At 68.6% G+C, this 27,700-nt stretch overlaps 3 protein-coding genes across 4 annotated transcripts; 2 read left to right on the plus strand and 1 right to left on the minus strand.

Moving 5' to 3' along the window:
* Positions 1 to 46: 46 nt before the first annotated feature.
* On the minus strand, positions 47 to 9,580 carry JAK3 (Janus kinase 3). The gene is made up of 25 exons (XM_066983729.1): positions 9,242 to 9,580; positions 7,513 to 7,597; positions 6,973 to 7,182; positions 6,763 to 6,886; positions 6,550 to 6,661; positions 6,106 to 6,251; positions 5,737 to 6,013; positions 5,505 to 5,627; positions 5,263 to 5,420; positions 4,926 to 5,037; positions 4,510 to 4,696; positions 4,043 to 4,164; positions 3,820 to 3,951; positions 3,646 to 3,730; positions 3,432 to 3,565; positions 2,823 to 2,961; positions 2,588 to 2,739; positions 2,047 to 2,197; positions 1,824 to 1,963; positions 1,425 to 1,614; positions 1,213 to 1,337; positions 876 to 1,048; positions 673 to 790; positions 481 to 591; positions 47 to 403 (listed from the first exon to the last, which is right to left on the minus strand). The coding sequence occupies exons 3-25, from the start codon at positions 7,172 to 7,174 to the stop codon at positions 287 to 289; spliced, it is 3,330 nt and encodes a 1,109-aa protein (XP_066839830.1). The 5' UTR covers positions 7,175 to 7,182; positions 7,513 to 7,597; positions 9,242 to 9,580; the 3' UTR covers positions 47 to 286.
* Positions 8,711 to 15,833, plus strand: SLC5A5 (solute carrier family 5 member 5; the record flags this gene model as incomplete). Its single annotated transcript, XM_066983642.1, is given in 18 exon segments — positions 8,711 to 8,914; positions 9,051 to 9,566; positions 9,646 to 9,711; positions 10,014 to 10,065; positions 10,177 to 10,244; positions 10,333 to 10,487; positions 10,586 to 10,726; positions 11,014 to 11,143; positions 11,294 to 11,382; positions 11,491 to 11,603; positions 12,733 to 12,803; positions 12,982 to 13,068; positions 13,152 to 13,316; positions 13,318 to 13,361; positions 14,059 to 14,162; positions 14,255 to 14,370; positions 14,461 to 14,754; positions 15,774 to 15,833. Coding segments are annotated over 18 exon segments (2,475 nt in total), but the record flags the coding sequence as incomplete, so codon positions are not given.
* On the plus strand, positions 15,675 to 25,284 carry CCDC124 (coiled-coil domain containing 124). 2 transcript variants are annotated; one of them, XM_066983732.1, is made up of 5 exons: positions 15,675 to 15,829; positions 16,646 to 16,817; positions 22,536 to 22,722; positions 23,076 to 23,190; positions 23,573 to 25,284. In XM_066983732.1, exons 2-5 carry the CDS (start codon positions 16,659 to 16,661, stop codon positions 23,775 to 23,777), a joined length of 666 nt encoding a protein of 221 aa, XP_066839833.1. In that variant the 5' UTR covers positions 15,675 to 15,829; positions 16,646 to 16,658; the 3' UTR covers positions 23,778 to 25,284. The 2 variants fall into 2 exon arrangements, with proteins under 2 accessions (XP_066839833.1, XP_047908422.1); XM_048052465.2 differs by lacking the exon at positions 15,675 to 15,829 and adding an exon at positions 16,112 to 16,501.
* Positions 25,285 to 27,700: the final 2,416 nt, after the last annotated feature.

Here is a 27,700-nt window from a genome sequence, read left to right on the forward strand (position 1 = left end):
CCCCTCTTCCCATGCATCCCCCCTCCTGTGGGCTCCTCTCGACAGCTTCCAAATTTACCAAAATTTATTAGAAATGGACCAAATCCTGCTGCGCTGGGCACGGTGACAGGCAGGAGGTGAACCACCAGCAGCGGCACCGCAGCCATTAAAGCCCCTCGAAGCATCGCTGCGTCCGTGCGTCTGTCCGTCAGCGCATCATGCTGGGGAGGGACATGGGGGGGGCTGGGGAGCCGGGGGGCTGCAGCAGGGCCCCCAGAACGCTGTTTCTGGGGGGTTCTGGCACCAACTACCCGCGGGCTTTGCTGCGGCCGTCCCGCAGCGCCTCGATCTTGGGCGCCAGCTCGCTGAAGGTGGGTCTGGCACCGGGGGAAAAAGCCCAGCAGCTCAGCATCAGCGCGTAGACCTGGGGACAAGGACGGGGGCGTCAGGGGCGCGGTGCTGCCCTGGGACCCCCGCCGTGCTGGGGGGGGGGGGTCTCACCTCCACGGGGCAGCCGGGTGGTGCCGGGAGCCGCCTGTTGTCCTTCAGCAGCTCCAGCAAGTGGCAGATGATCTGCACCGTTTTTTCGGTGCCCATCATGCGGAGGAACTCCTGGGGGGCGCAGGGGGGCCGTGAACATGGGGAGGCAGCGGCCAGGTAACAGGGGAAGGTGGGGTCCCGGGGGGGTCTCACCTCCGAGGGGCTCCTGCTCTTGTTGCTGTAGGTGAAGAGCTCGTAGAGGAGCACCCCGAAGCTCCAGATGTCGGATGCTCGGGAGAAGACGTTGTCAGCCAGGGACTCGGGCGCGTACCTGCCGGTGGGAGGGTGCTGAGCACCGGGTCCGGCCATGCTGCTGCGCGTCCCCCCCCCCCCCCCCAGCACCGCGATGCCCTCACCAGAAGACGGGGCTCTGGCCGGGCTCCTGCACCACGTAGTAGTCCTTGTCCTGCGGCAGCAGCTTGGCCAGCCCGAAGTCGCCGATCTTGACGTGGGTTTCGCTCTCCACCAGGATGTTCCTGGTGGCCAGGTCGCGGTGCACGCAGCGCTGCGCCCCCAGGTACTCCATGCCCTGTGCAGGACGCAGCCGCTCACCACCCAGGCTGTGCCCCCCCAGCGTGAGCGGTGGCACCGCTCTGTCCCCATCCAGACCCCCCCCAGACACACACAACACGGGAGAACCCCTGTGCCACCATGCCCCCAAGGTGTGTGGGGGGGCACAGGACACGGTCCCACCTTGCAGATCTGCCAGGCGTAGAGCAGCAGGCTCCTGTGCTCCAGGCGGTGCTGGTTCTTCTGCAGGTAGTCCCGCAGGCAGCCGTTGGGCAGGTACTCCATCACCAGCCGCAGCCCCCGCCGCCCTGCGCACCCGCACCCGTTACGGCCGCCCCGGGGGCACCCAGGGCCCCTCTGCTCCCCCCCCCGGAACAATCCTGCCCCGCGCTCACCCCGGCTGTAGCAGACGCCGCGGTACTTGACGATGAAGTCGTGCTGCAGCGAGTGCAGGATCTGGATCTCCCTCTCGAAGTCCTGCAGCTCCTTGGCCGAGTCCTGCTGCAGCTTCTTCACGGCCACCAGCTCGCCCGTGCTGTCGCCCAGCGGGTCGTAGCGGCACAGCTCCACGCTCCCGAAGTTGCCCTGGCCGGGCAGGGGGTCAGGGACACTGGGGTGCCCCGGAGCACCCCCCACCTTGTCCCCGGCGCTTGGCCACCCCCAGGACAGGAAGGCACAGATGGGTGCCGTGGGCACCAACCAAGCTTTCCCCCTGCCACGAGCAGCATTTCGCGCCCAGCTAAGAGGGGACACCCAAAACCCCGGTGCGCCCACCCTCGTCGCTCTGCCCTCACCTTGCCCAGCAGCGAGATGTACTTGAGGTGCCGCTCCTCGAAGAGCGTGGGGTCCTGCCCCACGGCCACGTGCTCGTACCCCCAGAAGCTGTCCCGCAGCGTCACGTCGGCGGGCGACGGGTCCGAGAGCAGCTCGTAGTCTGGGGGGGGGGGGGACGGGAGGTGAGGCGACGGGGGTCTCTGGGGGGGGCCGGGGCCCATCCCCGTGCCCACCCGTGCTCACCGGAGGTGATGAGGCTGTTGAGGTCCCGGATGAGGGCGCGGAAGCAGGGCCGCCCGCGGGGCTCGTAGTCCATGCACTGCGCGATCAGCGTGGCCAGCTCGGTCCACTTGGGCGCGGGCAGCTGGAGGCGGCTCTGGTAGAAGTGCAGCTTCTGCGGGTGCACAGAAGGGGTTTGCGCCCCGGTGCTGGGCTGCAGCACCCCGAGCAGCGCCCGTAGGCTGCTGGTTGGAGGTAACAGCGGCGGGGGGGGGCACCGCCTGGACCTTGCCACCACCTCCACCGTGCGCTGGAGCTGGGGAGAGGGTCTCCAAAACCCTGGTTCTGTTTTTTTGGGCAGCCATCTCCCCCCCTTTTCCAGTGTGACCATGTTGCTGGGCCACCAGAGCCAGCAGAGAAATCCCTCGGGGACCCGTAGTGGGACTGGCAGCAGGTGAGAGGGCAGCAGGATGGGGCCGCAGCGGGAGGGGGTCGCAGCGGGATGGGGTCACCGAGGGATGGGGTCACTGAGGGACGGGGTCACAGCAGGACAGGGCAGCCTCACCTTCTGCGGCTCCAGCAGGCTGACGGGCATGTTGCCACCGCTGAAGATCTCCCACAGGGTCGCCCCGAAGCCCCACTTGTCAGCCGGGAGCGCCAGGCCCTTGGGGTCGCTCAGGCACTCGGGGGCCACCCAGGGGATGCGCTCCACCAGCACTGGGGAGAGGGGACGACCCCTGCTCAGCACCCACCGGGGCGGGGGGGGCCCGTGGCACCCCGGTGTCAGTGCAGGCACTTACGGTCCTTGGCCAGGACGGTGACGCTGACACCGGGGTCGTTGAGCTTGATGAAGGGGGGGCTGCCGCTGGCCACGTCCCCCTCCCGGGTCAGCAGCACCTTCTTGGCGGAGACGTTGCCGTGGGTGATCCTTTTGTCCTCCTGGGAGGGGAGAGGGACCCTCAGCGCACCCCCCGTGTGGCACCAGCAGGGGGGGACCCCCCAGGTGCTCTGCATTGGGGCTGCTGGGCTCGGGGCTGGGGTGCGTGGGGCACGGACGGGTGGGAGCTGTGGGATACGGATGGGTGGGAGTCGCGGGATGTGGATGTATGGGAGCCGTGGGATGTGGACATGTGGGAGCCATGGGATATGGATGGGTGGGGGCTGTGGGATGTGGGTGGGTGGGAGCTATGGGATATGGATGTATGGGAGCTGTGGGATATGGCTATGTGGGAGCTGTGGGATGTGGACATGTGGGAGCTGTGGGATATGGATGGGTGGGAGTCGCGGGATGTGGATGTATGGGAGCCGTGGGATGTGGGTGGGTGGGAGCTATGGGATATGGATATATGGGAGCTGTGGGACACAGGTAGGGGGGACGCGTGGGGCACGGGGCGCCGGCACCAGCTCACCAGGTAGTTGAGGGCGTACGCCAGCTGCTTGGCCACCTGCAGCTTCCAGCTCGTGGTCACCTTGCTCTCGCCTTGGTTCTTCTTCAGGTAGAGGTCCAGGGGCCCGTGCCTGACGTACTCCTGCACCATGATACCTGCGGGCGGACGGAGCCGCTGGGTCCCACGCGTGCCTGGCCGCGGGCGGTGGCAGAGGAGGGGGACGCGGGGCACTCACTCTCCTTCCCGAGGCTGACCCCGTGCAGCAGGACCAGGTGCTTGTGGGACAGCTGGCTCATGATGCTGGCGGCCTCCAGGAAGGACTGGGAAGGGGAGGCTGGCTCAGGGGGTGGGGGGGGGGGGCGGCGGTGGGCGGCCGGGATGGCGCAGGGGGTCCCCAACCCCGCCTCACCTCGGAGCAGTTGCGGTGGCTGCCGTCCATCACCTTGAGCACCACCTCGCTCTGGTAGAACTCGTCCTCCTTCTGGTCCCGCTTCACGCCCTTGTAGATGTGGGTGAAGGAGCCCTGGGCCAGGCTCTCGCCCTGCCACGAGAGGGGGTGCTGGATGGGGAGGCCTCCCCCCCCCCCCCAAACACCCCCAAACCCCTGGCCCCCCCCCCCCATCCCACCGTACCCGCGTGAGGCTCTCGGGGTCGATCTTGTGGAACGTCATCTGGTTGGGGCTGCGGCGCGGGGCCGAGGGGGAGCTGGGGGGCCGGGGGCAGCTGCTCCGCACGATCAGCAGGTTGGACTTCTCTGGGGGGGGGGGGGGGGGGGGGGGGGGGGGGGCGGCTGTGAGGGGCTGCTGTGACGTCACAGCGCCCTCTGTGATGTCACACTGCCTGCTGTGACATCACACCACCCGCTCTGTGACGTCACCCGGCCCCTCTCTGCTCATTTTACGACGTCACAATCGCCTACAATGCTCTACGACCCCATACAACCCCCACACACACTGTGACATCACACAGCCCCCCCCCCGCGACGTCACACAGCCCCTCTGTGACGCCACGCGGCGTGCTTTGTGACGTCACAGAGCGGTTCGTGACGTCACGCCGCCAGCGCGCCCCCTCCGTCCCCCCGCGGCGGCGCCGTGGGCACCTTTGGGCAGGGGCGGGCAGCACGTGGCCAGGCGCAGGCGGGCGCCCTCCGCCTGCAGCCCGCAGCACCCATAGGTGCCCAGCAGCTCCCGCAGGCTGCAGAAGCGCCGGGCCAGCCCCGACAGCCAGAAGCTCCCGTCCTCGTCCCTGCGGATCAGGCAGCGCTTGTAGTCCTGCCCGGAGCGCGTCTGCGGGGCGAGAGCCGGGCTCAGCGGCGCGGGGGACCCCCGGGGACGTGCCCGTCCCAAAGGGCCACCACCGGTGGCACCGTCCCCGCCGGCACCGGGTTCCCCGGTGGCACCGTCCCCGCCGGCACCGGGTTCCCCTGCCCACGTTGCCACCCGGGCCGGGTGCTGGGGGGCTGGGGGGTGTGCACGGTGCCGGTCCCGGTGCGGGTGCCGGGGGGGGGGGTCTCACCTCGGCGCACACCGTCAGCAGGTAGCTGTCGAAGTCCTGGGGGCTGCGGCGCAGCAGGAACAGCCCCGGGCGGCCCCCCGCCGCCTTCAGCTTGTTCACGGCGAACTCGGAGCTGTGAAAAGCAGGGGGGGGTGCTGCCAGGGATATGTCCCCCCCCCCCCAACCCTGACCCCAGGAGCTCCCCCCATGGCACACCCCAAGCCTGGCGGGCACCCGAGCATCGCCCAGGACGCGGAGCGGTGCCCACCAGGCTCGTGCCTCCCCCCCCTAAATAATTCCCTCCCTCTTTGAGCCCCATCACCCGTGGGCCGGCGGGGGGGGGGGGGGCAGCGCCCACCTGATGGGCCCGTGGCACTGGTTCTCCACGTCCTCCAGCAGGCGGGGGGGGGCCACCTCCTTGCAGAAGTAGTGGTGGGCGTCCGCCGTCAGGCGGTAGTAGCCGTCGATCAGCGCCACGAAGCTGCGGGCTTCCTGCAGCGTGGGGAACTCCACCTCCTAGGGCAGGGGGAAGGTGAGCCCCCCCGTCCAACCCTCCCCGTTATATTGTGTCCCTCCCCCAGTACCCCCTCCCCAGCTCACCAGCACCCGGTTGTCCGTCTTGGTGAGGGTGACGATGCGGTTCTCCACGGGGCTGCCGTCCCGGCTCGCCTGCTTGATGCTGACGTCGGCGATGTCGGGGAAGTCACAGAAGTGCTGGCGGCTCTGCGGGGACACCGGCGGGCTGCCCTCTGCGTCCCCCCCCCACTCACCCTACGACCAGACCCCCCACACACACCCCTCCCCAAACCCCCCCGTCCCCCGTCCCCGGCACCTCGGAGCCGCCGCAGCTCCAGGAGACGCCGTTCTCGCCGGCCACGTGGATGGTGATGTTGGCGTCGGGGCCGCGCACGGCGAAGCTCTCCTCGGCCCAGCGCCGCTGCAGCCGCTCCAGGTCCAGCAGGTACTTGAGCTTCAGGTGGCGCCCGTCCGCCTGGCAGCCACCGATCCTGCGCAGGGACTTGCTGAAGCGGCGGCGGATGCGCTTGCGGGTGAGGAAGCTGTGCTGCTGGATCTGGCACCGCAGCGGCTCGGGGATGCACGACTTGTAGCTGGGGAGGGGGGGGGGAGACGATGGGAGAGGTCAGGGTAACCCCCCCCCCCCTAACCCCGGGCCCTCCCCAGCCCCGTGGTCCCCGCTCACCTGACGCAGTTGAAGACCTCGTCGGGGCTCTGCCGCTTCTCCTTGGCGATGCGCAGCATGTCCAGCACGGCCAGGCTCAGGCACTGCTCCTGCCTCGGCAGGCTCAGCGCCACCTCCACGCGGCCCTCGATGAAGTCGCTGCGGGACTGGGGACGCGGCAGCAGCTCAGCGGGGGCCCCCCTGTGAGCCCCCTGCTCCCTGCCAGCCCCAGCCACGCACCCCGGGGGCTGCAGCCAGCACAGAGCCGATGCGCCCTGAGACCCCCCCGGACCACCCACGAGGCCGTGGCAGGTAACGTGTGTGTCCCCCCAACGTGTCCCCTGCTGACCCCCCCTTTGTGCAGGGCTGCCCCAGAGGTGCCCCCCTCCAGCTCCATGCCCGGGAGTCACATCCTGCCCCGGGCTCTGGCTCCGGATGGGGACGGGGACGCCGGCGGGGGCTCACCTGGGCAAAAAGGTAATCGATGACGGGGTAGTCCAGCACGGGGCTGGCCCGGTCGCTGGGCAGCTGGAAGCGGTGCGACTGCCCCAGCCCGCACCAGTTGGGGAAGAAGAACCTGGTGGGGGCGAGGGGCAGGGCTCAGGGCCACGTCCCGTGCGGCACAGCCCCTATCAGCCACCAGAGAGTCCCCAGGGGCCGCGTCCCCGCAGGCCGTACCTGATCCTGTACACCACCACCTGGCTGCGGGCATCCTCGACGGTGAAGAGGTGGTTGGGGGGGTACCAGCAGCTCAGGTCCTCGGTGGCCAGGGCGAAGAGGGGGTGGCAGACGGGCAGCACGCCTGGGGACGGGCAGAGCGGAGCTGTCCCCGGGGCCGTGACTGCACGGGGCCGGTGCCAGGCCGGCGGGCGCGGGGCCGGGGCTCACCGCAGGCTTTGGCGGCGTGGACGCAGAGCTCCTCGGCCGTGTACTCGCCGAAGGTGAAGGTGAGGATGCCGGCAGAGTCAGGGGGGGCGCGGGGGGTGGGCGCCCGGTGGTAGAGGTACACCTGCAGCGTGCCGGGCTCGGTGGAGGAGAGGCTGCACGAGCGCTCCCCGATCAGCGGGGTCTCCTCGCCCAGCGGGGCCATGGCAGGTGCTGCAAGGACAGGGGGGGGGCCCCGAGGAGACCTTTGGGATCCTTCTCTCCCCAGGGTAAAACCCCGCAGCATCCCTGGGGCCGGGACCAGCTGCCCACTGCCCCGCACCTGGGGTGCAGGTGGGGAAAATGAGGCAGGCAGATGTTTTGTTTTAGGGCGTGCGGACGGCCCCAGCCCTTCCCACAGCCGCTCCGCGTCGCTCAGCCCAGGGATGGGCACTCACCCCCAGGTGTGGGCCACCGTGAGGAGGATGCGGCTCCATCCCCATGCCCAGGTGGGTTGCCCAGACCCCAATAGCCCCCCTGTGCCATCCCGGTGCCCCAAGGTACCTGCACCGTCCCGGTGGCCTCGCTGGTGCTGCGTGTTCCGGTGCCGGGACTGGGCAGGGCTGGGGTTTCTGGGCTGCGTAGGTGGCTGCGAGCAAAGAGGGAGAGCCAAAAAGTCCCCTTGGTGACTTCCTTCCTGCCCACAGCGTCTCTGAGCAGCCAGGGACTTCCTGACGAGGGAGGGGGAGAGGGGTGGGGGGGCCTCCGAGGAGCCACCCAAAGGAGCCCAGGGGCAGGAGAGGGGCACCCCGCTTGGCCGGGGGCACCCCGCTGATCCCACCCGGTGCCGCGGTGCCGCAGGGATGGGTGCTGAGCATCCTGCCCCTTATCCTGTCCCATGCCGCCCCCCTGACCGAGGCGCTGTCCCCATGCACCTTGCGCTCCCCCCCTCGCCCCGCTCGCAGCCCCCCCAGGGTGGTCTCAGCCCCCCCCCCCCCCTTTTGGGAGCTGGGTGCCCAGCCCCGGTGCTGTGCGGTTCCGCACGCAGCCGCCGGCGGATGTGGGGGCATCCAGCAGCCGCCCTTCGTTGTTGTTTTTTTTTCCCTTTCTGCTGCTCAAAAAGCACGTCAGGGAGCAGGGTCCTGCCTCCTGGGGACAAGGCCACCGCGGATGCTTTGTCACTGCAGCCAGACCCTGGGGACCAGGGACCCTGCGCCGTGCCGGGGCACGAGGAGCTGCCCCGTGGTGGCACCGAGCCGCTCCTTGGAGGGGACGTTGCCTGGTCCTGGCTCTGTCCCCAAGGCTGGGGCTCTTCCTGGGTCACAGCCCCGCTGTTTAAGGTGTGGGGACAACCTGTCCGGGGTGGGACAAAGCAGTGCTTGTGCCTGGGAACGAGGAAGCTGGACCAGATCTGATGTTCCTGCACCCCAGCGGGCAGAGCCACCCCCCGCCCTGTCCCCACGCTCAGGCCACCGGCGCTTGGCCTTGGACTCAGGGCCGGATCCCGCACGTCGCGGTGCTGAGTGGCCGGGACCTGGGTGGGTGGCAGGGAAGGGGTTATCACCACGGCCCCCGCCGGCTCCACGTCCCTCCCCGGTGCCTAATCCTGCCTCCTGCCTGGCCCCGTGGCCAGCCCCTCGCCCCTCCGGCACAGCAGCGCCCGCCGAGCCCGCGGCAGCCTCGGCGCTCAGCCCCGCGCCGGCCGGATCCTGGCCAAGTCCTTGGGGGAGCTGCCGGCGAGGAAGGTGCTTTTGCTGGGTAAAGGTTTAGCTTGGGTTTGTTTTGTCCCCGTCTGGAGATAACTGGTGCTCAGGCAAAGCCCCTCCTCCTGTTTGCGCTGGGTTCGGGGGATTGCTGCGTCCCGGCCACGTCCTTCGGGTGCAGGACGACGCGCGGCCGACTCGCTCGGGCGTGGGTAGGACCGGGGAGTGCGGCGCTCATCCCCCTGCGTGCCTTGGCTCCGGAGGTATTTGGGGTACTCTCCTTGCTGAGCCGGGGCTGACCCCTTTGTGCAGCCCTCGCCGGGATGGGGACGGGGTCGGAGTCGGGGCCGCGGCGATGTTGTGCTTCACGCTTGCCTTAAACCTTGATAATTGCCCCAGGTTTTCTCCCGCTCCAGTTTGGCTGCTCCTGGACGCACCAGGACCGCCGTGCCCTGTCCCGGCCGCGTGTCCCCGTCCTCGCTCCACGTCCCCGTGTGCCTGCAGGTGCCCGGTGGGGGCTGTCCCCCCCCTGCAGCCGCCACGCTGGCCCCGACGGAGAGCCTGGAGGTGTGGGTGCCGGAGCCCCTCACCTTCAGCCTCTGGGACTACGGGGTCTTCGGGCTGATGCTGCTGGTCTCCACGGGCATCGGGCTCTTCCACGGCCTCTCCAAGGGCGGCCAGAAGACCTCGGAGGATTTCTTTACGGGCGGCCGGCGGATGGCGGCGGTGCCGGTGGGGCTCTCGCTCTCGGCCAGCTTCATGTCGGCCATCCAGGTGCTGGGGGTGCCGGCCGAGGCGTACCGCTACGGCTCCAAGTTCCTCTGGATGTGCCTGGGGCAGCTGCTCAACACCCTGCTCACCGCCCACCTCTTCCTGCCCGTCTTCTACCGCCTGGGGCTCACCAGCACCTACGAGGTGGGGGCCGGGGGCCGCATCCTGCCCGCGGCTGGGACCTGGCAGGCGTCCCCGACACGGTCCCCATCCTTGTCCCCAGTACCTGGAGCGGCGCTTCAGCAGGCGCGTGCGGCTCTGCGGCACCGTGCAGTACATAGCGGCCACGGTGCGTCCCCGGGGGGGCCGGGGGGGACACGGAGTGGGGGACAGGGATGCGGGGTCCCAGCCGTGCTCACGGTGCTTTTGGCCCCTGGAGCCCCCTCGTTCCCGTGCTCGTGTTTTCCGCGGCTCAAAGCGAGCACAGCCCCGCGGGGAGCCTGTTTGGAATGGAAAGCCGAGTGTTTTCCCAGCGCCCGCACGCTGCGCCTGGGCGGCACCGGCACGCCGTGTCCCCGGCCCCGCGGGCACAGCGGGCACCGGCGCAGGATGGGGTGCTGGCCCTGACCCCCCCCCCCCTCATCCCCGCAGGTGCTGTACACGGGGATCGTCATCTACGCCCCCGCCCTGATCCTCAACCAAGGTACGGTGGGGACATGGGACATCCACGTGTCCCTGTCCCCACGGGGGGACAGCTCAGCCCCTTTCCACCCCAAATTTTTCATGCTGCTCAGCACCCTCGTTTCTCCTTTAGTGACCGGCTTGGACATCTGGGCGTCGCTGCTCTCCACCGGAGCCATCTGCACCTTCTACACCACCATAGTGCGTGTGGAGCGGGGGTCCCAGGGGGTCCCGGGGGGTCCCTGGGTGTCCTGGGTGCCGGCGCTCACCGGGTGTCCCTCGGGCGCAGGGCGGGATGAAGGCTGTCATCTGGACGGACGTCTTCCAGGTCTTCGTGATGCTCTCCGGCTTCATCGCCGTCATCATCCGGGGGCTGCTGCTGGCGGGGGGCCCCGCCAGGGTCCTGGCCATCGCCGCCAACGCCTCCAGGGTGAACTTTGGCGAGTGAGTCCCCGCGTTTCCCCCCCACACACACAACTGCCCCGGGTGCTGGGGTGCCTGGGCTGCCCCGGCTCACCCTCGGCCCCCGGTGCTGTGCCCAGCTTCAACCCCGACCCGCGGAGCCGCTACACCTTCTGGAGCTTCGTGCTGGGCGGCACGCTGCTCTGGCTCTCCATGTACGGCGTGAACCAGGCGCAGGTCCAGCGCTACGTGGCCTGCAGGAGCGAGAGGGAGGCGAGGATGTGAGGCTGGGGGCTGCGGGGCCCGGCCCCCGGCTTGGGACGGTGTCGGGGGGGGGGGTGAGGGGCTGTGGTTGGGGTGGGGGGAGCCCGCGCACAGATCCTGCACCTCCACGTGGACCCTGCGCCCTTGCATGGACCCCGCATGGGGCCTGCGCTCCTCCAAAGACCCCGCACAGACCCCGCACCCTTGCATAGCCCCTGCCCAGATCCTGACCCCCCCCGCCCGGGTCCTGCCCGGCCCCCCCAGCCCCGCCAGGCCATGCTGTGATCTCTCGCCGTGCCCGCAGAGCACTGCTGGTCAATCAAGTGGGGCTCTTCTGCATCGTCTCCAGCGCGGTGGCCTGTGGCCTTGTGATGTTTGCGCTCTATAAGGACTGCGACCCCCTCCTGGCCGGCTACATCTCGGCCCCGGACCAGGTACGATTGCGCCGGATCCGGCCTCTCGAGCGCCCGGCTGAGGGCGGCCAGGTGGGAAGGGGACCGGGGAGGGGACCGGGATGGGGACAGCAGCAGGGGTGGGCGAGGACGGGGGTCCCGCCTGCCCCCCGACACGCCTGTGCCCCCCAGTACATGCCCTACCTGGTCCTCGACATCTTCCAGACGTCCCCGGGGGTGCCGGGGCTGTTCCTGGCCTGCGCCTACAGCGGGACCCTGAGGTGAGGCCGCTTGGGGACCGCGGTGGCCCCACGGAAGGGGTGGCCCCGGCACTGCCCCCCCGGTGCGGTGCGGGGCTGAGCGCTGCCCCCCCCCCCCCCCCCCCCCAGCACGGCCTCCACCAGCATCAACGCCATGGCCGCCGTCACCGTGGAGGACCTGGTGAAGCCCCGCATGCCCGCGCTGTCACCGCGGAGGCTGACGCTGGTCTCCAAGGGGCTGTGTGAGTGGGGACGGGTCCCGGCGCACGGCCGGGCCGCCCTGAGCCGTGCCATGCCGTGCCGTGCCATGCCGTGCCACCCCATCCTGGGCCGTGCCATGCTGCACAACAACGTGCCGTGGTGCGCTGTGCTGTGCCATGGTGTGCTGTGCCGTGCCGTGCTGTGCTGTGCCATGCCATGCCGTGCTGTGCTGCCCCATCCTGGGCTGTGCCATGCTGTTCTGTGCCATGCCATGCCGTGCCGTGCTGCACCGTGCCGTGCAAACCCGTTCTGTGCCACGCTATGTCTCCCTGCACTGCAACGTGCCGTGCCATGCTGTGCCACATCGTGCCACGCTGCACTATGCTGTGCCACGCTGTGCCGTGCCATGCAGTGCTGTGCTGCACCGCGCTGTGCCGTGCAGCCTGCCCTGTGCCGTGCTGCACCGCGCTGTGCCGTGCCACGCTGTGCCGTGCCATGCCGTGCCATTCTATGCCGTGCCATTCTGTGCCGTGCCATGCAATGCCATGCTGTGCCATGCCGTGCCGTGCCATTCTGTGCCGTGCCATGCAATGCCGTGCCGTGCCATGCCATGCCGTGCCGCGCCATTCTGTGCCGTGCCATGCAATGCCGTGCCGTGCCATGCCGTGCCGTGCCATTCTGTGCCGTGCCATGCAACGCCGTGCCGTGCCATGCCATGCCGTGCCGTGCCATTCTGTGCCGTGCCATGCAATGCCGTGCCGTGCCATGCCATGCCGTGCCATTCTGTGCCGTGCCATGCAATGCCGTGCCGTGCCATGCCATGCCGTGCTGTGCCATTCTGTGCCGTGCCATGCAGTGCTGTGCTGCACTGCGCCATGCTGTGCTGTGCCACGGTACCCTGTACTGTGCCGTGCCGCACCATGCCATGCTGTGCCATGCCGTGCTGTGCCGTGCAATGCCGTGCTGTGCCGTGCAATGCCGTGCTGTGCCATTCTGTGCCGTGCCATGTCATGCTGTGCCGCACCGTGCCGTGCAATGCTGCGCTGCACTGCACTGCGCCATGCCGTGCCGTGCCACGGTACCCTGTGCCATGCCATGCTGCACCATGCCGTGCTGTGCCGTGCCACGCCGTGCCACAACCGCCCCCCTGAGCCCCCTCTCTCCCCGCAGCGCTGATCTACGGCACCGCCTGCATCACGGTGGCAGCCCTGGCCTCGCTGCTGGGCGGCGGTGTGCTGCAGGTGAGCCCAGCCGGGGGGGTCAGATCCTGCCCGGCACTGATCCCCCCCCCCCCGGCCCTTTCTCCCCATCCCGCCGGCTCTGCCCGGCCGCGCACGGACCCGCCACGCACCGCTGGTGGCTGGAGAGCCCTCGAGGGCCTGTGGGGCCACCCCGAGCGCCGTCCCCGTCCCCATCCAGGGCTCCTTCACCGTCATGGGGGTGATCAGCGGCCCACTGCTGGGAGCCTTCGTCCTGGGCATGTTCGTGCCGGCGTGCACCACGGCCGTGAGTGCGGGGCTGGGTAACGGGGAGGGGGGTCCCGGTGCCGGGGGTCCCGGTGCCATGCGGACCCCCTGTTCCTCGCCCAGGGGGTGTTCGGGGGCCTGGGCGCCGGCCTGGCGCTCTCGCTGTGGGTGGCAGTGGGGGGCAGCCTCTACCCGCCCAGCGCCGCCGCCTCGGGCGTGCTGCCCGCCTCCGGAGCCCGCTGCCCGCTCTACAACCGCACCGCCGGCACCGACCGCACCCTGCTGCTGCTGGGGACGCTGCCCCCCCCGCCGCCCGGCCCCGGCCCCCGCACGGTGAGGGGGGGGGGGTAGGGGGGGGGTGCACGGCCATCGGGACACCGCTGTCCGTGTGCGTCGTGACGTCATACTGCCAGCGTTGCGCGTTGTGACGTCATAATGCTGGCGTTGTCCGTTGTGACGTCATATTGCTGGTGTCGTGCATTGTGACGTCATGCTGCTGGCCTTGTTCACAGTGATGTCACATTGCTGTCCGTGTTCATGGTGACGTCACGCTGCTGGCCTCGTGTGTTGTGACGTCACACTGCTGGCCTCATTCATTGTGACGTCAAGCTGCTGGCCTTGTTCACAGTGACGTCACGTTGCTGTCCGTGTTCATAGTGACGTCACGCTGCTGGCCTCGTGCGTTGTGACGTCACGCTGCTGGCCTTGTTCACAACGATGTCACGCTGCTTTCTTTGTGCGTTGTGACATCACACTGCTGGCCCTGGGCATGGTGACGTCACACTGCTGGCCTCGTTCATAGTGACGTCACAGCGCTTTCCTTGCTCATTGTGATGTCACAGTGCTTTCCTTGTCCGCTATGACATCACGCCGCTGCCCTTGCTCCTTGTGACATCACGCTGTCGCCCTGTTCACCGTGCCCTCCCCCTCCTTCGTCCCTTCTGACGTCACACCACTCTCCTGGTGACGTCACCCCGCCTCATGACGTCACCGGGGCGGTGTCACCGCCCCCCCCCCCCCCCCGTTGCAGGCCGGCCGTGGTGGGCGACTTCTACGCCATCTCCTACCTGTACTACGGGGCGCTGGGGACGCTCTGCACCGTGCTGGCGGGGGTGCTGCTCAGCTACCTGGCGGGTGAGGCCGGGGGGGACACGGGGGGGGGGGGGGGGGCCCACGTTGCCCCCCACCCCGCACCCCTCTCCACGGTGCCCCCCCCCCCCCCCCAGGGCCCACCAAGCGGGCACGGCTGCCCCCGGGGGTGCTGTGGTGGGACATCACGAAGCAGACGTCCTCGGTGTCCCCGGCGGGGGCCACCACCCCCCCGGGCGAGCACCCCGCCAAGGTGACCCCCCCCCCCCCCCCCCAAAATCCCCCTCCCCAACCCCCCCCCTTGCCCCCCCCAGCCTCCTCAAGCCCCCTCCTCTTCCTGCAGGTCCTCAGGGGTCCCCAGGGTGCCGAGGCCCCCCCGGTGCTGCTGGTGCAGGCAGCCCGGGGGGGCTGCAGGGCCCGGGCCCCCCTGAGCTCTGCGGTGCCACCGAGCAGCTGCTGCAGGAGACCCACGTGTAGGGACAGGGGGGCACCGGGGGGGGGGGGGGGGAGAACGGGCACCCAGGGGTGTGCCCCCCCCCCCCCGGGCTGCTGTCCCCTGTGTCCCCCCCAGGACGGTGTCCCCTGTGCCCCCCACCCGCAGCTCTGGGGGGGGGGACAGGGGACAATAAATGCTGTGGTGGCTCCCGGGGGTCGAGCCTGTCCTTGGGGGGGGGGGGTTCTGGGGGGGCTGGGGAGGGTTCGAGGGGGTCGGGGGGGAATAAGGGGTTCGGGGGGGGCCCCGAGGGGAAGGTCCAGGGGGGCCGGGGGGGGTCAGGGGAGGTTCAGGGGGTCGGGGGGGGTCTGGAGGGGGTTGGGGGTGTGATGAAGGGGTCAGAGGGGGCCTGGGGGGGGGGGGGTCCATTGGGGTCGGGGGGGTCTGGAGGGGGTCGGGGGGGAATCGGGGGCTGGGGAGGGTCCGGGGGGGGTCAGGGGTGGGGTCGGAGGGGGGTCAGGGGGGGATGAGGGGGTCGGGGGGACCCGGAGGAGGGTCGGGAGGGGGTGTTATGGGGCCTGGGGGGGGTCAGGGGCGGGATGAGGGGGTCGGGGAGGCTCGGGGGGGGCCCGGGGGGGAAGTGGGGGGGATTAGGGGGGATGAGGGGAGGGCGGGGGCCGGGGGGGTCGGTCCTGGGGGGGCGGGGGGAGATCGGGAGGCTTGGGGGGGGGGGGGGGGGGGGGAGAACGGGGAGGGGGCGTGGTTCCGCTAAGCCCCGCCCCCTCCCTGCCCCGCCCACCCGGCCAACAATGGGCCGCGCCCCGCCAAGCCCCGCCCACTCCTCCCGACCCCGCCCCCAGCCTCCAGCCGGGCCCCGCCCACCCCGCCAAGCCCCCGCCCACCCGCCCACGTGACGTTGGCCCCGCCCTGCCCCGCCGCCATCTTGAGGGGGGCGCCGCTGCGCCGCCATCTTTGTGCCGGGCACGGAAGAAGTGGCGGCGGCTGCTGCAACCGGGCGGGCTCTCCGCGGTTCCTCAGCCGCCCCGGAGCGCCGCTGTGCGTGGGGGCTGCCCCCCTCTCCGCTCTCCCCCCGCTTCTCTCTCTCCCCCCTCAACCCCCGGGGCCGTGTGAGAGACGCTCAGTGCCCTCAACAAAGATGGCGGCTGCGGCGTCGCGGGGGCCCTGAGGAGCCTTCCGGCGCCGCTCCCCCCTCCCTGAGGCAGCCGCCGCGCGCGGCGGTGACGTCATCGGAGCGCGACGGGCGGGGCGGCGGGGCCCGGTAGGAGCGGGGCCGGGGGGGGGCCGGGACCGGGCCTGTGGGGGGGCGCTGGGGGCTGAGGGGGGCAGGGGCAGGCGCAGGCCCGGGCCGGGTTCGGGTGCCCCTGGCCGGTAACCGTGACGGAACGGCCCCGGGTTGTGCCGGGGGGTGGGGGTTAGGGGACATTAGGGGCCGTTTCTCCTCAGAAGGGGCCTCCGGGCCTCGGGACGGGCTGCCCGGGGGGGTGGGGGCGTCCCCGTCCCGTGGGGGTGCAAGGGGGGGCCGGGGCTGGGGCCTGCGGCCGGGGTTGGGGGGGTGGCTGGGCCTGGAGGGCGTCTCCAGCCCGAAGGATCCCTCCGTGCCTGCCCTGTGGGGCTCTGTGTGCCCTGACACCACCGGGAGTTAACGGAGCGCCCCCGCGGGGCCCTGCCTCTGCGTGGGGGGGGCCGTGCGAACCCTCGGGGGGCTCGCGTGCGGCTGAGGAGCCCAACATCGGCTTGAGGGGGGGGCTGCGGTGCTGTCTGAGCCCTCCGAGGGCTCGATACACCGCGTACGTGCAGAGCCTGGCGCGGCCCCGCTGTGCGGAGCCTGGCTTCGCTCGCGCTCGGCGCCCCAAGTCCGCAGCGGGCAGCGCCGGGGCCTGGCTCAGCGCCTGACCCCGGCCGGCTCTGTCGGGCTGCAGCAGCACGAGAGGTAGGCGGGAGGGAGCGGCTGCTGCTGAGGACGTGGTTGTCCTGGCGTGGGCTGCGGTCGTTCCTGCTTCCAGGCGTTCCGGTGAGCCCCAGGGCCCGGCCAGGGGTCTGAGGCTCGTTCATTGCTCGCCTCCCTTTCCCGCAGAGCACCTTGAGTGATGCCCAAGAAGTTCCAAGGTGAGAACACCAAGTCGGCCGCTGCCCGCGCGAGGAAGGCCGAGGCAAAGGCAGCAGCCGATGCCAAGCGGCAGCAGGAGCTGGAAGATGCCTACTGGAAGGATGAAGACAAACACGTGATGAGGAAGGAACAGAGGAAGGTGAGAGGCTGGCGGGGAGGTGGAAGGAGATTTCCTGGCTGCTTCCCGCAGAGCCCTCGAGACCCAGGTTTGCTCCGAGAGGCTCGTTTCTCCGTGCCGGAGCCGTTGCCGTCTGTGCAAACGTCGTCCTGTGCTCGGTGTTCGGGCAGCGCAGCTCCAAGGAGCGGCTCCTCTGGGAGCTAAAAGCAGCAGGGTGTGGGAGCAAGCGCGAGCTTCAGCGTGTAGTTGAGAAATCTGGCGTGCTGAAGAGCCGGCTTCCGGGGGGAGGGAGTAAAAGCGTTGCTGTTGGAATCGATTAGAATTGAGCTAGGTGAATGATCGGGAGCGCTGCTGTAGGGCTTGGTTTTTATTTGTTGGCAAAGCAGATCCTTAGCTTTTTATTTACTCCTTCGTCTTCCTTCCTTAACTTGTCGTTAATTCCTTTTGTAGAAGGAAAAAGAAATCAGCAGGGTTAAATCCAAAGCTTTTTTTCCCCCCAGCTTGTGCCGCACGTCGGGACATCTCTCAAAAAATTCTCTTTGGTCTGCTCCTAGCAGCTTGCTCTGCCCTGGGTGCGCGTTTGCCTCTGCTCAATAAGCAGAGGAGGTTGGATTTATCCATTTATGGATTTATCTGTAATCCATTTATGGGTTGTTTGGTTTTCGGTGTTATCCTGCCCCCGTGCTAGACAAATTTACTTCTGCCTTACCTGATTTTTCTGGAAATGCTCGCTGGGGACAGCTTGGCCGCTTCTTCTGAAGCAATTTGTTTGCTCTCCTGCTATCTGGGCAGGATCCTGCTGGTGATACACAGGGAAATTACGGGGTTACTGCTTCTGCGCTGCGAATTTGGCACTGGCTGAACTCCGTGTGCCGGCGCTCGGGTGCCGCGGGCGGGCGGGCAGGAGGCCAGCGCGTCCCCGTGACCCCGACGTGCACATCCGCGTGAATTCCCCCCCCCCCGCCCCGATGAGTGTCCTGACGTTGGAATTCGGAGCCCTGCGTGCCGTGCCCCGGCGCGGTCCCGCAAAGCTGCCTAATTGCTTCCTGGAACGAGGTCTTGCTGCTGCGCTGCGTCAGGTTCTCGCTGGCGGTGACCTACCTCACCGTGGAGCTGTTTTTAACCGCCCCCCCCCCCCCCCCCAAATCTGGGGCCAGCCCAGGGCCTCGGGCAGGTTTTTAGGGAAGCCATCCCGGTGCTTTCCCCCTTCGTGCCCCGGCCAGCTCCTCCTGCAGCCCAGCAGGATCCTGCCCGCGCTCTGCACCGAGGGGTTTGGTGCTGCGCAGCTGGGTCCAGCTGCGGGCCGAGCCCGGCCCTGCTTCCTTCCCTTCCTCCCCGTGTCGCTCTGGCAGCTCAGAGCTTGCTGAATCTCCCTTCCCTCCACCGAGAGCTTTGGGATGTGGGGAAAGCCCTGGCGGTGCTGCTGTGGGAAGAGCCCCACCGGTTGTGGCCACGAGCTCCTGGGGGGGGGGGCTCTGTGTTCCTCGCAGCCGCAGCGCAGGGAGGAGACGATGTCTGCGTGGGAGGCAGGGAGCTCTTCCTGTGGCCTTTTTTTCCGCCTCTTCCCAGCTTTTTCTGGCTCTTCCCCGGCTCTCCGGGCGATGGCAGTAACACGTTAACGGCTCCGCGGCGCCCGGGCAGCACCTCTGTGGGGCGAGCGTGCTGGGAACCTTTGGGGCGCTGCCCAGCGGGACCCGAGTGGAGAACGACCCCCACACACCACCTCCCATCCCTTCCTCACCCTGAAGGTGGGCTTCTTGTGCGGTAACCGAGCTCCTGGGTAGGGTTCGGAGGCTCCTCGCGGCGTTTGGGGGGTTCCTTTAAACGCCCCCCCCCTCCAGCTCTGGGAGCAGCTCTTTCAGCTGGTCCCTGCTGCCGGGGGATGGCACCCGTCGGAGCTCCGTGAGGCGTGAGGGAGCAGCAGCTGAGCTTCTGGCACCAGCCCGCCGTGCCCGTGAGCCGCAGCTCGTCGCCGTCCCTGGGGAGCCCCGGCTGGAAGCACAAACCCCACGCCCTCCCCGCCGAAAGGCGGGCGTTTTTTTTACAGAATCACAGAATCGTCTAGGTTGGAAGAGACCTCCAAGGTCACCGAGTTCAACCTCTGACCTAACACTAACAAGTCCTCCACTAAACCATGTCACTAAGCTCAACATCTGAACGTCTTTTAAAGACCTCCAGGGATGGTGACTCAACCACCTCCCTGGGCAGCCCATCCCAATGCCTAACAACCCTTTCGGTAAAGAAGTTCTTCCTAATATCCAAACTAAACCTCCCCTGGCGCAACTTTCGCCCATTCCCCCTCGTCCTGTCACCGGGCACGTGGGAGAATAGAACAACCCCCACCTCTCTACAGCCTCCTTTAAGGTACCCATAGAGAGCGATGAGGTCTCCCCTGAGCCTCCTCCAGGCTGAACAACCCCAGCTCCCTCAGCCGCTCCTCGTAAGACTTGTTCTCCAGACCCCTCACCAGCTTCGTTGCCCTTCTCTGGACTCTCTCGAGCACCTCCATGTCCTTCTTGTAGCGAGGGGCCCAAAACTGAACACAGTACTCGAGGTGTGGCCTCACCAGAGCTGAGTACAGGGGCACAATCACTTCCCTAGACCTGCTGGCCACACTGCTTCTTATACAGGCCAGGATGCTGTTGGCCTTCTTGGCCACCTGGGCACACTGCTGGCTCATATTCAGCTGACTGTCAACCAACACCCCCAGGTCCTTCTCAGCCAGGCAGCTTTCCAGCCACTCATCTCCCAGCCTGTAGCGCTGCTTGGGGTTGTTGTGCCCCAGGTGCAGGACCCGGCACTTGGCCTTAATGCGAGTAAAACCAGCAACAGACACTTGTATCTTGATAGAAGGCTCCAGAAAGGACAGCTTCGGGGCCCTCAGGCTTCGGGATCCGAGGTATCGATCACACAGGTCCGCTGCGGGGGGCGAGACGTCCCGCTGGCGGCCTGCGCAGCCCCTTCCTCCGCAGGGATCCCCATCCCTGGGGGTTACTCCCCCGGGAGGGAAGCGTCGTGCCCCCCTCCCCGATGCGGCTGCAGCTCCGGTGCTGGGTCCGGCCACCCCGGCTCAGCGCCCCGCTGCCCACGCGACGCCTCCGGTCCTCGTGAGCCCGGCAGGAGGCGTGGAACGGAGCCGGCGGGGACGGCGCGCTGCCAAACGTGGGCACGCAGCGTCCGCGGGCCCGGCGGCGAATTACCGACAGCGCTGCCTCGTTCGCTCTCTGCAAACCGAAACCCCGCTGGAAACGCCGGAGCAGGGAGCAGCTTCTCCCGGCGGCGAGAGGGGGAGAGGAGAGGCGCGGCAACGACGGGCTCTGCTCCCTGCTCATCTCCCCGATTCCCCTTCGGGATGTGGCCGCATCCTCCACGGGAAGTTTTGTTTGAGAGGAGCCGCCAGCAGCACGGCGTCGGCCTCGAGTTTCTGCCCTGCCGGACGTGTCCTGGTCCCGGCTGGGGCCACGTGTGCCTGCGGGGCTGCCCGCCTTGTGCAGCACCTCTCTCCCGTAAGGAGCCAGGGGTAAAAGATTAAGCTTCGCCAGCTATAAATCACATTTCTGCTCCGAAACGTCTCGCTCCCCTGCCTTAGGTCTCGGCTCGGCTCCTCTGCTTCCGTGTTATTGAAGCCCTGGCCCACGTGCAGCCTCGCCGAGGTGCCAGCACCCCCTGGGTTACCCCCGGGAGGGCCGGAGGGGACGGTTTCTGTACAGAAAAGAAGCTCTCCCAGCGCTGCTTCTCCTGTGTGTGCTTTACGCGTCGTTAAATAGCTTTTTCTGGTGGCTGCAGGTAGGTAGAGCTCCTGCGGGCGCTGTCTGGGAGGGAGCAGCGGGTGGCCGAGGGGCTGCCTGGCTCTGTTTCGTCCCGTGTTGTCACCCCCGAGCTCTTTGGGTGTCCCTTCGTGGTCCCCCCCAGCCTCAGCCCGCGTTGCTGACCCCGTGGCGCTTTCCTGCGTTGACCCCTGAGGTTTTGGGGAGCCTTTGGAGGCGGCTGCTCCTCTCTCCGCCTTCACCGCCAGCCCCCCGGGGGTTGGTTTCCGCTTTCTGTCCTTTGCGCCCGTCCAAAATAGACTCGAGAAGCTCCGTCCTTTTCTTGCTGCCTCTTCGACGCGAAATAAATAGCTCCGCGGTCACCCCGGGCGAGGGAGGGAGTGGACGTGGCCCTCGCCCAGTTCTGGCACAGCAAATCCCTCCGGTTTTTGGGTTCCCCTGCGCTCCCAACCCTGCCTCCTCGTGCTCCAGCCGGGGCTCGGCTGCGTTCGGCGAGGGGGGGAGTGCCCGGGGCTGCTTTCGCCCAGGTCCGTCCGGGTGCTCGGGGAGCACAGGCAGTTCTCTTGCGACACCCTGCGTGCCTGGAGAGGGGCCAGAGCCCCTCCTGATCCGGCTGAGGCCGTTAATTGCTCCATTAATTGCTCCTTCTTTACTAGAAGAGGGAGAGGCCTGACAGGAAGACTCGGGCAGGGAGGGCAGTGTCTTCAGTGAGCTCATGCTTTGAAATCCTCCTGGTCCCGCCAGCTCCTCGCGTCTCAAGGCACAGGCACTAAGGGATTAACGACCAGGAGGTTGAGGACAGATAATTGCAATAAAAGCCCGTAATGGCTTTTTTTTCCCACCCCTGGCTGCCTGGAGGAGGCTTCCCCCCAGGTCCCAGCCCAGGCTGAGCGGCCGGGTCCTGGCTGGGTTTGATGCAGGCAGCCCCCGGGGCGTTTTGATTCCGCATCTGCGGGCTGTGATGGGGTTTTCTTCAAGCTCCTGAGCTGTGGGGTGACTTAACGGTGGGGTTTGCTGAATGAAGTCTCGAACCACAGCCCCGTGATGTGCCTGAGTCTGCTCCAGCACCTGAAGCACGGCCGAGGACGGCGACGGGGTGCCCGGTTTTGTGCCCGGTTTTGTGCCCGGTTTTGTGCCCGGTTTTGTGCCCGGTGGTGTTCCTGCCGCTCGGTTGTGCCATCCCCGTGAATAAATGCTGAGGCCCACAATTAAGCGTCCCTGTAACTGACCCAAATACGAAGTGCTCCAGCGACACTCCTCTAGACAGAGGTGTGTGTTTTTCTTCTCGTTTTTTTTTCCCTCTTCCTTTTGCAAGACGTTGCAGGCTTTGGCAGAGGAGGAATAAAAGCTAAAGTGCTGAAAGCCGCTCCAGGCCCCTTGCACGGCTTTGTCACACCCTTCCCTGCCCCTTGGAGAGCGGAGTAGCTCTTCACCTCCTTGTGGAGCGCTGTAAAATCAACACGAGGGCCGTGCCGCTGGTTGCATTCGGTCTAACCCCTGCCCTGACTCTTTGGAGGAGCGCGAGCCAGATCCGAGGATGAATTCGGCCTCTTGACAAGCTTGTCTCCAACAACCGTTGAACTTCCAACCTCCGGCCACTTATTAAAATTAAAGTGGAGGACTTAATCTGGTCGTCAGCAGTCCTGGCCGCCGCCTCGTGCTCCGTCTCAGCAGCAGGGTTGTGTTTCGCAGCGCCAGCATCACGGGGAGCTGGCAGGAGGCTGCAGACGGGGTAGGGCCGGGGGAATTATCCCGCTGCGAGGACGGGGCAGGCTGCTGCCGTCCTGCTGGAGGGCAGGGGAACCCGCAAACCTCTCCTCTGTGAGGTGAGGTCGGTGCTCTGTTAGCTGTGGGGGCGAGGTGCCTGTTCCAGGGGTGCTTTCCTGTTCCTGTAAGGGACACTTTAACGTCCCTGCTGCCGCAGAAGGCACTAGGAGTGATTTGATGATTTGATCCTCTCTCCTTTTTCCAGGAGGAGAGGGAGAAGCGGCGTCTGGAGCAGCTGGAGCGCAAGAAGGAGCTGCAGCGCCTGCTGGAGGAGGAAGACTCGAAGCTGAAAGGGAAGTCGCCCAAGCAGGTCGCTCCAGGCAAAGTCACCAGGGCCCAGATCGAGGAGAGCATCAGGAAAGACCAGCAGCAGAAGGAGAATGCGGACACAGGTGCGGTGGCACCGCGGAAAGGCCGCGGCAGGGGCGCGGGAGAGGGGACGGCTCCTTTTTTTTTGGTCACTGAGGGGACGAGGTGCGGAGAGGAAGAGCTGCCTGCGGCTGTCCTGTGCTGTACGTTTTGTTTTATCTGACACCCAAATGGGGAAGAACGAAACCTCCCGTCTCCCTGAGACGGAGAAACAGAGCCGCGAAGCCGTTTTTTTGTGCTTTCCAGGCCTGGGGACTCCGGCTGAGATTTCCCAGCCCTCTCCTCAGTGCTCTGGAGGAGGCCGTGCCTCCTCTGGGAACGTTACAGAGTCGGGGTCTGACACTAACGGTTCTCCCTTTCCCCCTTCCCTGCGCAGTGGAGAAGGAGAAGACTCACCTGGAGGTGCCCTTGGAGGAGAACATCAACAGAAGGGTCCTGGAGGAAGGGACGGTGGAGGCCAGGACGATCGAAGACGCCATTGCTGTCCTCAGGTACCTGGCCTTGCCGTGGGGGTGCTCTCCCTGAAGGTGTCGCGTTCCTTAGGAGAAATTCGTGCAGGCGTTCCCTCCCCCCAGACCCGGCATCCCCTCCCGGCTCTCTGAACGACTTCTCTTCGCGCCGCGATGGCAGCTTTCTGTCTCGGCAGCGAGAAGAAGCTGAGCCCGCTGCCTTCCGCCCCTCGAAACGAGCCCCGATGTCCTGCGGGGGGCGTTCGAAGCGGGAAGGGGAGGTGTCGGGGGGCTTCCGCTTTACGGCCAGCGATGTTCTGCGCTCGCTGGGTCGCGCTGACGGAGGATCCGAGCTGGGCGAGCGGCGGCCGCCTGCCGGGAGGCGTTTTTGTGACGTGTGGCTGTTCCCCCTTCCCTCCCGCAGCGTTGCCAACGACCCGGACCGGCACCCCGAGCGCCGGATGAAAGCCGCCTTCACGGCGTTCGAGGAGGTCAACCTGCCGCGCCTGAAGCAAGAGAACCCCAACATGCGCCTGTCCCAGCTCAAGCAGCTCCTCAAGAAGGAGTGGATGAAGTCCCCGGAAAACCCCATGAACCAGAGGCACAAGGCTTACAACAGCCACAAGTAGAACTAGGGCCGACCGTCCCCCGCCCCCGGACGGCGGGCTGGAGCTCCAGGCCGTGCTCGGGTGAAGCAGGAGGCGCAAGGAGCCCCCTCTCCTGCGTTTCCCCTCCCTGCCCTTCCCCCCTTTCTGTCTTTGTCGTCGGATTTCGGATAAGCGCGAGGCCGCGGCCCGCCTCGGGGTCCCGCTGCCCTCGCTCTCACGGCCTGCCCCTCGCGCGCTCACCTCCGCGGGCAGCTGGCGCCGAGCCGCCCGGACAGCGCTGACGCCGCCTTTTTGTGCTTCTCAATTCGGTTCTCGTCTTACCAAAAGCTACTAACTCGCTTCCCCGGCTCCGGCCTGGGGGCCCCGCGCCGCGGTTCACCCCCTCGCAGCCCGGACCTGACCCAGCGTGCGTTCCTCCCCGCCCCTGCGCTGCACCCCGAGCTCTGCGGGGTGAATTCCCTGAGAACACCACCAGGGAGGCACCCGCCCTCCCTTCCTCCCGTCGTTTTTTTTGGTGCTTGGGGTGTCCCCGAAGAGATTCCGGGCTGGGACTTGCCCGCTGCCAGCCTCCTCCCTCCCTCCCTCCCAGCGCTGCATCGGCCAGGGAGGAGGAAGCACAATTTGGGCAGCGGCTCCCTCAGCGCGGTGCCGTCACCCAGGGGATGTGCGAGGCTCCTGCCCTGCCTGCGTGGGCCACCAGCGCCAGACTTGCGTGTGCCTTCCCCCAGTAGCTTCGCAGTGCCCCCCCCGGGGAGCCCCCTGCACCGCTGCTGGGCCAGGAGGGGGCCTGGGGGGGTGGGGGGGGGGGTCCGCAACCCAAGAACTGCCCCCCGAGAAGCGAAGCTGCCGCTCCTCCCCCTGCTTCCTCCCCGGCTCGGGCAAGGAAGGGCCCCAGGGCCTGCGGGAGGGGCAGCGAGGCGCAGCCTAGCACCTCTCCCCCCTCCTCTGCCCTCAAGCACCGCCCTGGCTGCGTGCCCCCCCCCCCGGCTGGAACCCCCCCCCCCCAGGTTTGTTGGTGGGAGAAGGCGGCGAGCTCCCCACGGAGCCCGGGCCGAATCCTGCCCCGTGCTGCGCGCGAGCAGCGCCTCTTGACGTCTTCCCGGCCCCCCCGGGTGTCGGGGTGCCGGGGGGGTGCTGGGGGGCGCTGGGCTTTCTTCTGACGGTACAGAACCCCCGGGCCCCAGCCCCGGGGCTGCCTGTGGCCCCCCCACCCCGAGGGTCTCCTGGGAGCGGGCGGCGGGGCTGCAGCACCTCCCCTCGAGGCGTTTTGCGCTTCGGTAGCGAGGGGATCGGAGCAAAAGCTGAAGCCGAGCGCCCGCTGCAGGGGGGCGGGGGCCCCCCCCAAACCCTCCGCACCCCGCTTTTGGCAGGGGGGAGGTGGAAGCGGGTCTGGGGGGTGTCCCGTCCCCCCCCCCCAGCCCCCTACCCCTGCGGGCAGGGAGGAGCGCACGCGGCGTGTCCCCTGCGTGAGAAGTTTGTGGTGTTTGAATCCGATTAAAAAACAGAAAAAGAGCAAAAAAAAAAACAAACGAGCAAAAAAAAAAAACGGGTGGGCTGCGAGAGGAGTGAAATGGGGGGAAAATGGGGCGGGGGGGGGGAGGGCTGGTCGTTTTGGGGCTGGGGGAGGCTTCCGCCTGCTCCAGGCCTGGCTGGGGCCCTTCCAAACCCCCCTGGAGCTGCGCTTGGGGGTCGTTGTCTTGGGGGTACAAAAAATGCCCGGTACAAAAAATGCCCAAATTCAGCCCAATTTCCCCGGGGCGCTGCGGTGGGGATTTTCCTGCACCCCCCCCCCCCCCCCCCCCCCCCCGCCAGCTTTGTTCCCGGAGCCAAGCTCGGGCCCGGGGCCTCCCTGTGGGGGGGACCCCGCTTCGTGCCCCCCCCCCCAGCAGCTTTGGGGGGGGCCCTGCCCTCACCGCGCTCTCGCCGCTGCCTCGGTGCCGGAGGAAGGAGCCCAAGTGAGTGCTTCCCCCCCGGGCCCCCCCCCCCCGGGCCACGCCGAGCCCCCCGACCCTTACATCCTTCTGGTGGGGTCCCCGTGGGGGGGGGGGCTGGCGGTGTCCCCCCCCCCCCCGCCTTCTCCCCCTTCCGCTGCTTCCTCCTCTTCCTCCTCCTCTTCCTCGCTGCACTGCGGATTTGCGGGGCTGTGGTCGCGGTGCCGCCCCCCCCCCCACTGCAGTGCCGTGGGGAACCCCCCCGTCCTGTGGGGCTAACGGGGGGGCTGCCCCCCCCCTCCCCAGTGCAAAGACCCCCCCATTCCAAGGGCGGGGTGAATGGGGGGGGGACCCCTCCTGCCAAACGGGACCCCCCCAGTGCGGGGGGGGATCCCCAGATGGGGGGGGGGGCTGGGGATTATCCCCCCCCCCCGGCAAGATGGGATCCTGCGGGCACTGAAGGGGTTAACGGGGAACACCCCCCCCTCAGCCCCCCCCCCCCAATCTGGGGGGGGGTTCCCGGTTCTGTGCCCCCCCGTCTTGAAAGCGGGGGGGTTCCCGCTGCGGGCGGGGCGCAGAGGGGAGGGATTCCCCGCCCCGCCCCCCCGGGGATTCCCCCTCCCTTTCTGCCCCCCCCCCCCAAAAAAAAAGCATCCTTCTGCGGGGGGGGGGGGGCGCTGTCATGGCAACGGGGGCGGGGGAACCCTCGGGGGGGGGGGGCCAGCGATCACACCGCCGCATCCTCGGAGCCCCCGCGCAGCCGCGCAGGGCTGGCACCGGGCATCCCCCCCCCGCGGCCCCCCCCCCGGCACCGGGCATCCCCCCCCCCCCCGGCATCCCCCCCCCCCCCTCCCCGGCACCCTCCCCCGCACCGGGCATCCCCCCCCCGGCACCCGGCATCCCCCCCCCGCAGCGCCTCCCCGCGCACTGCTCGCCCTGCACCAAGCCCCCCCCCCCCCGCGCCGTGCGCGCCCCCCCCTGCACCCCGCAGCCCCCCCCTTGCACCCCGCGGCCCCCCCCCCCACACCCCGCACCGCCCCTGCACCACGCAGCCCCCGGCCCTCCCCCCCCCCCCCGTGCCTGTCCCCCCCCCGCACACTGCAGCACGGAGCTGGGCGTGCGCCCCTCCGCGCTGCCCCCTCCCTGCGCGAGCGGTGCGCGCGCCCCCCTTGCACGCCCCTTGCACGCTCAGATCCGTGCGCCTGCTCCCTTGCACGCCCCCCCCCCGTGCGTGTTGCCCCCCCCCCCCCCCGTGCGCGTGTGTCCCCCCCCCCCCCCGCTTTGTTCCGTGCCCAGCCCCCGGCTCCTCGCCCCGCGCACAAAGGCTTTGCACACCCGCCCCGGTGCAGCGAGCGTGCAAACACGCGCACCCGCTGCTGCGGGCAGCTCCCCCTCACAAAGGCAGCGGGGGGGGGGGCTGCAGGCGGCCGTGCCCCCCCCACACCCCGCTGCAGCACGGCGCACCCCGATCCCGGTGCTGGGGGCACCCCGAAACCCCCCTGGGGAGCCTCCCACTCCCGGTTCCCCGCTGGTGCCGGGAACTCCCGGGGATCCCCTGGGTTTTGGGGACCCCCCCCCCCCCCCCAGCGCCGTAGGGGTGGGGAAGGGGAGCAGGGGGACACCCCAGGGCAGCGCCACCGGCGTCCCCGTGCCACCCTTGGGTGCCGCTCGTGCACCGGGGACCCTTTGGGTGCAGCCGGGGGACACCGGGAGCACCGCGGCTGGCTCGGGGCCATCGCAGCTCCGGCCTCACGCTGCCCAGGGCAGGATGGTGCTGAGCATCGGGGGGGGGGGGGTGCAAATGGGCAGCGGGAGGTGGGTGCTCGCCCCCGTCCCCGCAGATGTGACAATTAAAACGGGGGGGGGGGGGAGCCGGGTTTAGCCGCAGACAATAGCTGCGGAGGCCCCGGGCGGCGGGAGCGCGCGGCTGCGCGTGTGAGCGGAACGGCACCGCAGCACCGCGCAGCACCACGCAGCACCGCGCAGCGCCGCCTCGCCCACCCCCACCCCCCC

The sequence above is a fragment of the Anser cygnoides genome, chromosome 27, assembly GCF_040182565.1.
Source record: "Anser cygnoides isolate HZ-2024a breed goose chromosome 27, Taihu_goose_T2T_genome, whole genome shotgun sequence".
Taxonomy (NCBI): Eukaryota; Metazoa; Chordata; class Aves; order Anseriformes; family Anatidae; genus Anser; species Anser cygnoides.

Excerpts from the sequence above, each read along its gene's own strand:
- JAK3 (XM_066983729.1), bottom strand. The coding sequence starts at position 7,174 with ATGGCCCCGCTGGGCGAGGAGACCCCGCTGATCGGGGAGCGCTCGTGC. Across the intron at positions 5,038-5,262 it reads CAGTGCCACGGGCCCATCAG|CTCCGAGTTCGCCGTGAACA; the intron begins GTGGGCGCTGCC and ends TGCTTTTCACAG. Across the intron at positions 4,165-4,509 it reads CTGCCCGCCCCTGCCCAAAG|AGAAGTCCAACCTGCTGATC; the intron begins GTGCCCACGGCG and ends CCCCCCCCCCAG.
- CCDC124 (XM_066983732.1), top strand. The coding sequence starts at position 16,659 with ATGCCCAAGAAGTTCCAAGGTGAGAACACCAAGTCGGCCGCTGCCCGC. Across the intron at positions 16,818-22,535 it reads TGAGGAAGGAACAGAGGAAG|GAGGAGAGGGAGAAGCGGCG; the intron begins GTGAGAGGCTGG and ends TCCTTTTTCCAG. Across the intron at positions 23,191-23,572 it reads GACGCCATTGCTGTCCTCAG|CGTTGCCAACGACCCGGACC; the intron begins GTACCTGGCCTT and ends TCCCTCCCGCAG.